The 13,519-nt window shown below is 46.8% G+C and overlaps 1 protein-coding gene and 1 long non-coding RNA gene across 5 annotated transcripts in view; one reads left to right on the top strand and one right to left on the bottom strand.

Moving 5' to 3' along the window:
* Positions 1-13,519, top strand: part of jade2 (jade family PHD finger 2) — a 75,723-nt gene that overhangs the window by 36,889 nt on the left and 25,315 nt on the right. For all 4 annotated transcript variants that reach the window (XM_042091609.1, XM_042091611.1, XM_042091612.1 and 1 more), the window contains exons 5-9: positions 1,015-1,178; positions 3,455-3,666; positions 4,332-4,499; positions 6,910-7,026; positions 8,608-9,075. In XM_042091609.1, coding sequence (XP_041947543.1) covers positions 1,015-1,178; positions 3,455-3,666; positions 4,332-4,499; positions 6,910-7,026; positions 8,608-9,075 — 1,129 coding nt within the window. The remainder of the gene's footprint in view (positions 1-1,014; positions 1,179-3,454; positions 3,667-4,331; positions 4,500-6,909; positions 7,027-8,607; positions 9,076-13,519) is intronic.
* Positions 1,448-13,519, bottom strand: part of LOC121708754 — an 18,493-nt gene continuing 6,421 nt past the window's right edge. The window contains exon 3 of the long non-coding RNA XR_006031756.1: positions 1,448-1,458. This is a non-coding gene — a long non-coding RNA (uncharacterized LOC121708754). The remainder of the gene's footprint in view (positions 1,459-13,519) is intronic.

Raw genomic sequence — 13,519 nt, 5'->3', positions numbered from 1 at the left:
TCAGATGAAAGCATTTCTGGCTTTACTGTTATGAGAACATCCTGTGCTTCTCACAGGTCTCATTTCCTTTGTTGTTTTTGAATCTTTACCTCCCACATGTGATCTTTCCTGATAAAATAGATGAAAAGAGGTTCTTCTTCTTTTTTTTTAATCAAGATGATGGCTAGGTGCTGCACCTACTTGGGATTTCACAGACTTGTCATTTGCATGCCTTTACACCCCGCAGTAAAAAGGGCTCAGACAGGAAGTGTGGGGGATGCACGATGTGTTTGGCTTCTGGCGCTCTCTCTGCACATGTGGTATGGATACCAACGTCGCTGCTTCCATCTCACAGTGGGGGTTTTTGTTTTTTCGTGTGCATACTGGTTGGTGAGTAACCCGCCAGTGGTTGTACCACGGGTACGGTTTCTGACCCCCTGAAATATTGGGTTGGCTGGTGGTCACTTCTGGGCCAAGTGATGCCATGGGTGATGCAGTCTGAAAGATTGCGCTGTTGAGCCAAGAGGATACCGCCCCGACCTAATGCCCCGAATAATCCGCAGACGGCCCGGGGCAGGAGCCATGAGTGCCAGACAGACAGATCTCTGAGGTCAATGCACTCTGCTCTCTCTCTCTCTCTCTCTCTCTCTCTCTCTCTCTCTCTCTCTCTCTCTCTCTCTCTCTCTCTCTCTCTCTCTCTCTCTCTCTCTCTCTCTCTGCAACGCTTTGATTTAAGGTCATAGTGAAGAGGATAGATCTTAATTACACAGAAATTTGCCAGACTTCCAAAAAACGCATACATCATTTGATATTAGTAAAATGCAGAAATGGTGCTTCAGTATCTGCATCTGGAGGGATGGTTGTCATGGTTTCTGTTGTCAAGTCACTCTGACCTCAGACCCTCAATAGCTTAAGTCATCGCCTTCATACAGGCACTGTTAGTGGCAATAGTGTGGTAATAGAGGTATACGTTCGGATGTAAGAAAGGATGGTTTACCAACACTTGTGTGTTATGTTTTGTGGTTGTGGTTTCAGAATGCTTCCAGAGAGCAATCGAATCCCATTCTACACAACGCCTCATGCCAGGCTGTACACCGAGTCTGACTCACAACACCTTGGCGAGCCACCCACCCGATACGACCTGGACGATCTGGACGTCGCCTGGCTGGAGCTTGTCAACACAGAGTTTAGGGAGCTGGGTAAGCCACTGAGTCAGTCCACTGACAGCTCCAACTCAATTCTCCTGTTTGTCATCTGCTTCTAGTTCAAGTTCACTTCACTATAGTTCCTGCTGCAGAGTTATCCAACGTCACTTCATGCCCTACCGCACTGGAACCAAATGCTTAACCTCAGCAAGAGTATTGTAGAAGCCTTGCATCATTAGAATGCCACACACTATAGAGAAATACTGTATACTGTGAAACCGTGACATGTTCTTATCTCAAATTATCACACCACACCGTATAACCACAACTGTAGCTGCAGCCCTATGTTCGGCTCGGTGTATTAGCGGATGGAGAGAGAGATGGAGTGAAAAAGAGAAAGGGCGAGAGAGAGGGAACAGCAGTTCTCTTCTCCCTTTCTGAGCTCACAGGATCCCCCCCTCTAACAGGGAAGCTACATCAGGCGCGTAACTGAAGAGTGCCGTTCGCGTTGCGTCTGCTACAACAATTAGCTTGCACTATAATCAATAGCAAGTAGCTACACCAGACATGATGGTGGCACGTAGATTCTAAAAAAATAGACCAGTCTTTTAAAATGGATTTTGCGTGTTGTGAACGCAACGCTTCAGTTACGCGCCTAGTGTAGCTTCCCTGTAAGCCTGATTTTGGGGCTCTGCCAAAACCTAAGCCCAGAGCAGCCCCGACTGCTGACCCACAAGATCTCTCTCCCTGACCCAGTTTACTTGCAATCCGATCTCATGCTCACAGATGGGGCGGGTGGTGGTGGGGTGGGGGGGGGGGGGGGATGACAATTGCATATTTAACCCCTTTCTCCTCCAACATACACCCCACCCCCCAAGACCACATCTTGTTTTCCCTGCTTTTTAGAAAGACAACGAAAACATTTGTCATAAAAGCACGCACTGTTAACTGCAAGTCAGATAAAACAGCCTCATGATTTAGAGTTGGGGTGTACTACGTAACAGAGAAGTCAACGCAACAATAATATTAATAAGGCTTTATTTGTGTAGCACTTTTCTCAGACACAGGATTGCTTAGCCAAAATATAAACCAAGTACCCCCCCCCCCCCCCCACACACACACACACGCACGCACACACGCACACACGCACTTACCCCAGTATCACCCGTTCTTACATCTGTGCAATTACTCAACTATTACATATTTACTCAGTTTAAATGTCACTGCCACACAGGTTAATGGATAACTGTACTTCCTCTCGGTGAGGAACAGAACTAAAACATTCATGTCTTTACAGCAACACTAAGTTCCTTAGGGAAGTCTGGACAGAATCCTGGAGCACATAAACTACCGGAGAAATAAATTAAAGAAATAAAAATGACAGATGAATGCAGACAGGAGGATCGTTATGTTTGAGGTGACCTATCCGGAGATGCCTATCCAGACTTCTATTCTGGACGTTTTTTAAAATGGTACTCAATTTCAGGAAACTTCCTTTATTTGAAAAGCAGGGAATAGCAAGAACTGCAGCTACAACTATATCCTTACTGAACTGACAGAACTGAACAGGGAGTTCAAGTGAACAGGGTGCAAGTTTTGTCATCATCTCATCGGTCCAGGTCATAGTGCCGTTATTATTTTGCACCCCTCACTAATTTAATCAAGGGTTTTGGTTTTGGGCTTTGTGGTTTCCCCTTTTCTCACTCTGTGGGATTAAATGTACTTGCTGTGGATTTTTATCATACTCTGCTCCACCATGATAGCCAAAAGGTATCATTTCCTGACCAAAACAAAACACAGTTTTTTTTCCAAGTTCAGTTCCTTTCTAGAGTGTCCATTCCCATTCTGTCTATGTACCCTGCATTGTGTTGACTGTGAGGCCCAGCCCCAGACTTGGACTCTTACACAGACTGGCAGGCGCGTGAGCTAGCAAGGAGGCTAAAACCATAGATCAGGGATCCCACAGGGTTCTTTTGTTTTAGCAGTTTAAAATGTACTTGCCAAAATACATTAATACAAATATTTCCACGCAGAGTTGTATGAAATGTATGTACTCATTGGATAGCCACTGTACCTAATGTGACTACCTTCAAACTAAACTGTGGCTTAACGCTGTTTTGCTTCTGCATCGAATCTACGGTGTAGCCCCGCAGAGCCCTCTCTTAGTGGCTAGCACGTCTCGAGTCTTAAGGTGTCTGAAGGAAAGTTTACGTACTTACCGCACAGCTACTGCTCTCACTCCCTACCCTCACACTAATCTGTGGCTTAACCTTCACTCTTCCCCTGTCCTCATCCCCTCCGTCCCTGTCCCGTGGCGTGACCCCCGGTAGCACTGCCTGAGCTGGACGAGCTGAGCATGGAGCGGGTGCTGGAGGAGCTGGAGAGCCAGTGTCAGGAGAAGATGCAGCAGGCCATCGAGACCGAGGAGGGCCTGGGCATCGAGTACGACGAGGACGTGGTGTGCGACGTGTGCCGCTCGCCCGAGGGCGAAGACGGCAACGAGATGGTCTTCTGCGACAAGTGCAACATCTGTGTGCATCAGGTGAGGATAAAAAGGGATGCAAAGAGTTAAGGCCCAACGCCCACTGACGGCATCTGACATTGGCAACGGCAAAGTTTAAAACGCCATTACTTTTAACGTAGCAATGCCCACAAGTTTAGAAAATTGTTTCTAAAAAATCTTGTGAGCGTCAAATCTATAGACAGAGATGTCGTCGCCAGTGGGCAAAGCCAGAGCAGGATTGTTCCAACATCTTCCGAACTATCACCTGTCCAGTGTGTTAGCGTGTGTGTTTTTATACATAGAGCTGTGTTTGAACTGTAATATGAGTCTCCTTGGTGATGTATACCCAGCGGGATATGTGTGACACTACTGCTTGGTCTTAAAGTGGCTCATTGGCTGCCCATTGTATTCTTTCCTCTCTGTATTTTTCTCACAAAGTTGAAACACACCCTAGAGAAAAAAAATGATTGCAAACTCCCTCCGTTCATTTGAATCTCCAGAGCTGAACAGAGTGATATGGTGTTAATTGAGGTGTCAGTCTCTTGATAGTTCTTAAGCGCCTCCACTTTACCATATTTAATATCTCATTTAGAAGCGGCGTGTATGCAGGTTTCCTGTGTGAAGTGGATTGTCTGATTTAATTGTCGAATGCAGCTGTTGTGATGTACCGCGTATATAATTAAATGAGGTGTCTTGCCCCACAGGCCTGTTACGGGATCCTAAAGGTGCCCCAGGGCAACTGGCTGTGCCGCACCTGTGCCTTGGGGGTGCAGCCCAAATGCCTTCTGTGCCCAAAGCGGGGAGGAGCACTCAAGCCCACTCGCAGCGGAACCAAGTGGGTCCACGTCAGTTGTGCCTTATGGATCCCAGAGGTAAACACACACACACACACACGCATTAATCATCCATGGACAACATGTGTATATTAAGTTCATGGGGGTATACTGTGCCTTCTAGTACTTTCTGCAGATAGCAGAAACCATGTAGGTATATATGGTGTTCGGATAGTATTAAACACCGTGTGACCAGTTTTTTTTTTTGTATATTTGTATCTGTAATGATAAATGATGCGGGTTCATGGTGGCAGCAGTGCCTTTATGAATTCCTGAGGTAAACGCACACTGTTGTGCATGTGTGAACAGTCTAAAACGGATAGTTCCGGTCCTAGATTTTGATTTTGGCTGAATCGCGTTAAACACCGTTATAAAATCCAGCACAAACATACACCATGACCGCATTTCGTTCTAAATTACTGTGCTACCATAACTTGATCCAAAAGTTAAAGTAGTTGTGTCTCGAAGTTGCTTGGCAACCATTCAGATAGAGGAAATATATTTATTGGCGGAAGACTGATTATTTAGGAATAAATCGTTACATTTCTCGTTGCTGTGCCTTTATTTTATGAAATCTTGCCAGATATATGTAGTCACCGTTTTAGAAAGGCAATAAGCCATTCGAGTCCGTAGGTTAGACTGATTTAAGAACAGCTAAGGGGGGCTTTGGCCATGATGCGGAGTATTGACCGCATGCATAGCCTGCCTCTGTGTATTGTTATCCCCATAGCTGAAGAAATTTAGCAAAATCAATGTGTAAACCACGGTTTATTGGCGGGAAATTATGGTCGGAAAAATTCACATGATTGATGTACAGTTTCCTTATCATGGTATACCATTACATTCCCTAATGTAATGAACACAAAAGGCAAATACTGTTCATGGTGTGCCCACCATTAGGTCCATTAAGTTGAGTGCCATTTAACCAAGAGATATTTTCAGATATAATTATGTTTCCGTCACACTCGAGCAGAGGCTTTGTTGTTCTGTTTGTTTTCTCCATTTTTGCCCTCCCACCTTCTTGATTGAAATTAATTTGAGTTAGCGAATTACAACGAAGGGTAATGAGGTGTTGATAAGACATGGCGTAGACGAGGTTTTTCTTGCGTGCCTAAGCGTGAAGAAGACTGGACCCCGTAATTTGTCCTCTCTGTCAGATGAAAGAAAAGACGCATGACGTCCAGTCAGGGGGGATAGGCTGAGGCAACTGCGCTGCAACTCTTCGTTTTATATAGAGACTCTCTTAATTAACTAAGATTGCTAAAAAACTAACCACAGTTGGTTCAGATATGTCAACGTCCACATGAAACACAAGACGGGCTGACGCGCTGACTCATTTGACAGTTTAACTACAGGCAGGCTTGGGTGGGTGATCAACGCTTGAGTCATTGCTTGACCCTGGCATTCTTATGGTTAGATGGAATGAAATGATACATCTCCTCAGCTCAGCTGGGCTACAAAATGGGCCGTGTAAAAAGGCTGTAAATTGGGGGCTGTAATAGCTTCCGTCTCTTATGGTGCCTTGTTTTTTTTAAATCCCAGAGCTTTTGTGAGCCTTTGAAAATATGAAGTAATTGGGATTGAAATGAAGGAAAAAGGGCGAATGAAAAAGAACCCCCCCCCACCCACCCCTCTCACACACACACACACACACACACACACACACACACACACACATGCGCACACTTTCTCTTCCGTTTGGAAGACTGTGGTGAAGAGCACTCTTGGATTGTCCAATCAAGGGAGGACAAAAGGAAAAGAAGAGGGAGAGGAGGAGGAGAAAGAGGAGGAATCCGAGTGGAGCGTCTGGCTGATGGCTCAAGTCGAGACCAGAAGTGGCTCTGCTCTGAATGGATTAGGCAGGATTGCCAAAGCAGTCAAAAGACACAAGTGTGAATAGGCAAAGCTCTATAGCGAATAGGCAGGCAGACTTTATGGCCTCTCCCTAGTCGAGGAGTGTTGGTGTAGTGGAATGGATCTCACCAGGGTGCCTTATGCATCACAGAGACTTTGATAGGGTCGACCAGTTCCTTTGAGTGTTTAATTTCAGTATCGGTTGACAACGCTACGTTGTCTTGTGTTATCAGTCCAATCATCGAGGAATGGATCATCTCTTTTTTTTTTGTTCTGAGGGGATGCATTGCATTCCAATTACATTAATGATTCAGTGGTTGAAATGACTCAAAGTACTTTTTGTGTATGTGTTGTCACATCGTCATCTCAGATCCTGACCACAAGTTTCTCTTGCAACAGAACATACCAGCTCGTAAGTTGGAGCTTGATGGTGTTTTAAGCCCCTAATGTCGTCTTCCAGGCAGCGCTGCATTGAAGACAACGTTGGGGGCTTAAAACACCAAGTTGGATACCGTGTACTGTAGGTGGTACCTAATCTGTGTGTGTGTGTTTGTGTGTGTGTGTGTGTGTGTGTGTGTGTGTGTGTGTGTGTTAGGTAAGCATTGGCTGTCCTGAGAAAATGGAGCCCATCACTAAAGTGTCTCACATTCCGGCCAGTCGGTGGGCTCTGTCCTGTAGTCTGTGTCGGGAGCACACAGGCACCTGCATACAGGTACGTACATCTGCACCACCCCCCCAGTCTACTGTAGATCCTTACAGGTAGGCTACACCAGGCAGGCACAGAAACTGAAGCGTTCCGCTCGTGGAGCGTAAAAATAGTTTAAGAAGACTGGTCTAATTTGTTTGAACGTGCACGCCGCTACCACATCAGCGGTAGCCAGTTCAATTGATTGTAGTCAAATAGACCGCCTCAGTTACTTGACTGGTGTAGCTTGCTTGTTAAACCTACCATCAAACTGTAGATAGATCACCACATCATACCTAACCAATGTAACTGTGAAAGGTAATGGGCAGCATGGTGTCATGCACTTATGTTCTGAAGAAATAAAGTGAAAGCTGGTTTACCATATGGGCATAGTGGACCTAGAACATGCATGGCGAACAGAAAATCATCATGGTCCAATCAGAAATTGTCTAAATCCATCTGGTGGGCTCCGGTGTCCAACGTCCATTGTTTTGTTTGTTTTGGTCATTACCATCTACCATTAGTCTACCATCAAACTGTTGTCACCACAGAATACCAAAACGCATAACAAAAATCTCACTAACCCACCACTGGTATGTGTGATTCATTTAATCACCATTCTATTATGAACCTTTCAGCCTTGTTTGTAGCATCAAATGTAGCGTGATGGATGACTTTCTAAACAAATTAACTCGATGCTGGTGGGCAAGGCACGGGAGCGGCTGAGCTGTCAGGTTTTTGCCAGGCGTGGGGTCCGTGGTCTGGTCGGCGCGGCGTGTGTGTCCATGTGTGTCCATGCCTCTCTTTCTTTCTCTCTCTCTCTCTCTCTCTCTCTCTCTCTCTCTCTCTCTCTCTCTCTCTCTCTCTCTCTCTCTCTCTCTGTGGGCAGCAGCATAATGACAGCACTGGCGGAGCTGTGGAGAAGGAGCTAGCTGTGGGGGTGAGCAGGCTAGCCTGTGATTTAGAGGTTGGGCTCGCCTCGCTGCCTCACCAGGCCGTGCCACCACTCACTGCTGTCAGCATGCTGTTGTCATCTGGTCTGCATGGATAGATGAAAGGGGGGGTTGGGGCGGGGGGGGGGCTACAGGGGGAGTGGGTGGTTCGGTCTGCTACAATCAAGGCTACAGAGTTCTGCTAGGCTTCAGTTCGGATGTCTAGTTTGTGTGTGTGTGTGTGTGTGTGCGCGCGCGCACGTGTGTGTGTGTGTGTATGTTGGTGTGTCTGTGTGTGTGTCTGTTGGTGTAGGAAGAATTTTCCATCATTGTGTATCTCACCCACATGTTTGCTTCTGAATCCCCTGGATGTTGATATGTGATCTGTGATTTCTGTATGTGTGTCTGTGTATTTGTATTGTGTTCCTGGGGTACTGGGAGTGGGGGATGGGTTTGTGTGAGTGAAACATTCTGCAGGGAACAATGTCTTTGCTTCTGTTGCACTGGGTATTTGTGTCATTTCAAAGTTCTGTGTGTGTGTACATTTGAGTGTGTGTGTGTGTGTGTGTGTGTGTGTGTGTGTGTGTGTGTGTGTGTGTGTGAGAGAGTGAGAGGAAGAAAGAAAGATCTGTCCATAATGAAACTTCTCCTGTGTTCCTTTCCTCTGCACCCTCAGTGCTCCATGCCCTCGTGCATCGTGGCGTTCCACGTGACGTGCGCCTTCGACCACGGCCTGGAGATGCACACCATCCTGGCAGAGAACGACGAAGTGCGCTTCAAGTCCTACTGCCTGGAGCACAGCTACAACACGGGCGCCACCTCGGCAGACCCCAGGTCCGAGCACCGGCCCGACATGCCCACGCAGGACCGGCAGAAGGCCAGCCAGCGCAAGCAGAAGCTGCAGGAGCTGGAGGACGAGTTCTACCGGCTGGTGGAGCCGCGGGCCGTGGCCGACAAGCTGGGCCTGCCCGACGCGCACGTGGACTTCCTGTACCAGTTCTGGAAGCTGCGGCGGAAGGCGAACTTCAACCAGCCGCTGGTGGTGGCCAAGCGCGACGAGGTGGACAACCTGGCGCAGCAAGAGCAAGACGTGCTCTACCGCCGACTCAAGCTCTTCACACACCTGAGGCAGGACCTGGAGAGGGTGAGTCAATTCCACACTCACACATACACTCTCTCACTCTCACTCACTCTCTCTCACACACACACATACACACACTGCCCTCACACACATGAACACAGAGGACCACTGTTGGCTGAGGGGTAGATAGGAGTGTGTTTTGTGTGTATCATTTACTGTATGTATGAGCCCTGTGAGTAAACCCTGACTGGCAGGATTTCCGCAGTGTCTTAAAAAGTCTTAAAGTCTAAAAGTTAATCTCAGTTTTAGGCCTTAAAAATTCTTAAATACGTCCAGATGTTGCATACTAGCTTCTAAATTACATTTAGTTAAGTCTTAAATATGTGCATTCATTTACCGCTTCTTCAGTCACTCTTTTCTGAGAAGTGCGTTGGCGGCATTCATAGTCGTGTGTTGTAATTCTTTCTGAAGAATCCGGGTGGTAGTAGTATGCTGCAATAAAGCTACCTTTTTTGTACTTGTTTTGGTCTTAAATTGAACTTGTGGAAACCTGTAGAAACCCTGGCCTAGCCAGGCAAGGCACTTCACCATCTTCTTATATAGATTTTCTCCTTGAGCTACTGTTGGTTGATGGCATGTCCTCATGCACTTGTGTATAGGTGGATACGGCATTAGGTTGACTGGCTTTTATTGTTGATCAGAGCAAGACGATTTGATTAAGATTAGTTTATTGTGCAGCAAGGTGTGGGTGAGAAACCTTAGTATATTTATGCATAACATATCGTTTCATGTGTATAATTTGTTGCAATGACTTATGCTAACTACTCCATCCATGAACTGTTCTGTCCATGGTTATAGTTGCTATGCAGCATGATTATTGCATATGCATGTTAATTGGTGATTATTCAAAGGATTAATTAGTGATCTCTTTATGAGCATTTGGAATGCATTCACATTTAAGGTGTCAAGAGTCTACTATCTGTTTATTGAAGACATGTTGCTTTTCTTGTTGAAAATGTCTGAAAATACTGGGGGAACTTGCAAATCAGTGATGTGATTCTGTCCGTTACTGAGCCAGAAATGTGTCAAATTCTTGATTTACTTCAAATCTGTTCAATTATTTATTTTTATTTCATACACTCCCATTCCCATCAGGCCCCTAGTTTTAAGAGGGAATGGAGAAATCCCTAGCAGAAGTATATGTTTCAAAGCCTGGAGGCCTGCCAACTTCTAAGGCACTGTATCTTGTGGGGGAAACACTGATAAAGTGTCCGCAGGAGAGAGTGACAGCGTGAGTGAGTTTCCCAAAGCTTGGCAGTAAATTTTAAGTATTCTCACGTCTGCTCAGAATATTTGTCTGCATTAGCTATTAGTCTTGAAGGGTAATTCATGGTAAAGCCATAATTGTGTTCCCATTTGTTGTCCTCACCTTTGAGAAGCGGTCGAGTGCATCAGTGATGGGAAGTCCACTAAGTATCTGGCATGTGGTGATTGTGCAATCACATCTACTAAATAAGGACTGATTGAACAACTGTAGGAGGACTGCCTCTTCAGCTGAGTAGTTCACTGCTGGTTAAATTAAGTTCTTTTCCTGTTTTCTCTCAACCACTTCAGATTTGTTTATATATTGTTGCTTGGTCCTCTTTGTTTTTCTTCTTGGAAAAAATGTTCATTACATTACTTAACCACAAAGTTGCACCTGACCCTTTTGTTGTTGTTGTGACTCAGGACCGCGACAACAGAACTACATAGATATTTCCTCTTGATTCCTTTTTTTCCTCAACATAAGGGATTGGACCTCCATAATGTCAATCACATTTTGGAAGCACAGGTGATGTACCTTGCAGAGCTTGAACAAATCCCAGCCCTGTTAAAACCCAAGTTATGTGACGGGAATGTTGGAAAATTAACGTTCTAAAGAATATCTGGGTTCATTGAATTCAACATAGAATTTAAGAACCCTGAATTGTTGCGGAACAGAATCTTATGTTATGTTCAAAAACCCACACCTTTAAGGGTTAACCATATAGATTCTGTGAGAATCCTAACAAAAGGAGGTACCTGCAGGTCACTCGCTTGCTCTGCTCTGAGTTAGCCTGTCTCTGGGTGTGCAAACATTGGTGGATTTGGCTAATGTCTGCCATCATATAAACATCTGTGTCCTGTCTGGTGAGCCTCGCTAGCGACAAAACCACCGCACCCAGAGGGCCAGCAACCTTGCTGCCACCAGCCACAAACTGAGAGCATGAGCAGTACTCTGGGTTTGCCAGATGACTGACACCCAAAGCAAGGCGGATGCCATCACACCGGTGTGATGAGAATGTTGGAAAATGTTCTAAAGAATATCTGGGTTCATCCAGAGCCATATAAAGGTACCTTTTATATGGCTCTGGGTTCATCGAATTCAACATAGAATTTTAGAGCCTTATTGTTACGGAACGGAATCTTTTGTTAGAATGTTCAAAACTTAAAACATGTTGCTCCTGGGGGATTGTCCCCATAGTATATGTTATCGCTGTTATGAGAAGATGTATCACTAAGTGCTGCTTCGAGCCAGGCAGGAATGAAAAGGGATATGTGCCTAAAACGAGCACGTACGTGTGCATTACGTAAATCAAGCCAGAGAGTCGCTAGGCCGTAATCTCCACGACCTTGTTGCATTACAAAATGCTGATGATATCTCACCAGCCACTGATTCAGACATCAACGCCAGTCAGAACTAAGCTGCAGTTTAGTCGAGATCATTCCAACCAGAGTGCCAGGCCACGTCATGCTGCATTGCTTGCCCCCGGTCAGAGCACGATGATGTCATTTGGCCGAGAGTAACCCCTGTGAGGTTTTCTGTCATCGCTAGTGTCACAGATTGCTTCGGTGCCAGTGCGTTGGCTTCGGTGCCAGTGCGTTTGCTTTGGTGCCAGTGTGTGCGTGTCGGAGGCTGGTTTGTGGATCATCAGAGAGCTAATTGAAACATTGAGCTGTGCCGCTGGAGCCTCTCTCTCTTCAACTGCATGAAGCATTCAACCACTGTTTACTTTTCTTTATCAGACACCGTTGAGGTTCTCTGGGAGCTGATGTGTCATGTTATCCAACCTGAGATGGGCCGTTTGTTCCTCGTTCCTCTGTTTGCTCTGGAGTGTAGATGTGTGCTCTTCGTTCTCTGCTCAGTTGAGGGAGATGTCTCCCGTCTCGCCTCAGTGGACCCTGCTTTGCACAGTCTCCACCCCACTGCCTGGTGTCCAAGCCAGTGTTTGTGAAGGATTCCACCACAGCACTTTTTCTGGATGGATTAAGGGCTCCTGTTTTAAGGGCTGTGAATGGAACAAATCTTGCAACGTTATCTCTTAAGCCTGAACAAAAGCACTTTCTCTCCCTTGTCTTCTATTACCCCCCCACCCCCCCCATCTTCCCTCTCCTCCACCATCCCCTTCTCAGTCTGTCTCCCTGTCACTCTTGTCACTTTCTCTCAGTGACTCTTTCTCTTTCCGTCAATCTGTCACTCCTCCCCTCTAACTCTGCCTTCCACCTTCGCTCTCACTCGCTCGCTTTCCCCATCTTCACGTTCCACCAGTCAGGCAGGAGGCTCTGAGAGATAGCAAGAGAGGAAGGGAGAGAAAGAACGAGAGAGAGAGAGAGAGGGGGATAGGGAGGCAGAGAGAGAGAGAGGATGAGCCTGAGCTCGAATCTTGAGATCGTAATGAGCCGTGGTGAGTCTCGGGTGTTGATGTGGATGCTCTGGGAGCATGTGGAAGAGACACAGGCCGAGAGAGAGGAAGAGAGAGAGAGAGTGTGTGAGTGAGAAAGCGCCGGGTGCAGGGGCCTGTGCTGCTGGTCACACCCTGTTAGACTCGCCGGCTTTGGGGTGCAGCTGTGCTGGAGCGCGACAGGGAGAAGGGATTGAGCAGGATTACCCCAACAAGGGAGCGGGAAAGTGTGAGCGAGAGAAGGAGAAGCAAGTAAGCCACAATTTCAGTGCAGGGTTACCCCAACAAGGGAGAGATAGAGAGAGAGAGAGTGGAAGAGGGGGGAGGAGGAGGAGGAGGAGCGCCGTGATTTCATTGGAGGGATGCCAGGCCCTGGCATGCGAGACCTGGATGCAGCTCTTACCCTGTACTTCTGCCTGCACCTCAGTCTTACCCAGGAGGGGAAGAGGGAAGCAAGTAAATGCTTCACTCTGCCAGCTGCTTTCCCTTCTGATCTTTGTGTACACGCGTATGTCTCCGTACAGCATTTGCAGAGAGAGCATGGGCTGCTGCTTCATCCATGCCTCTGTGTGTGCATGCATCTGTGTCTGTGTGTGTGTGTGTGTGTGTGTGTGTGTGTGTGTGTGTACGTTTGAAAAGGCACCTTCAGAGCCCACTCTGCTCTGGCAGCACCCGTAGCGTGGGGCTGGTTGGCACGGTGCCCTGGCTGCTGCTGCCGCTGCCAAGCCCAGCTCAGCAGGTCGCGGCAGTGCAGAGGATGCCATGAGAACACTTATGAAAGCACATTATGGGGGGTGGGGGGGGGT

This window comes from Alosa sapidissima, chromosome 5 (genome assembly GCF_018492685.1).
Source record: "Alosa sapidissima isolate fAloSap1 chromosome 5, fAloSap1.pri, whole genome shotgun sequence".
In the NCBI taxonomy this organism is placed as follows: Eukaryota; Metazoa; Chordata; class Actinopteri; order Clupeiformes; family Clupeidae; genus Alosa; species Alosa sapidissima.
This window is presented reverse-complemented; position numbering and strand designations above follow the sequence as displayed.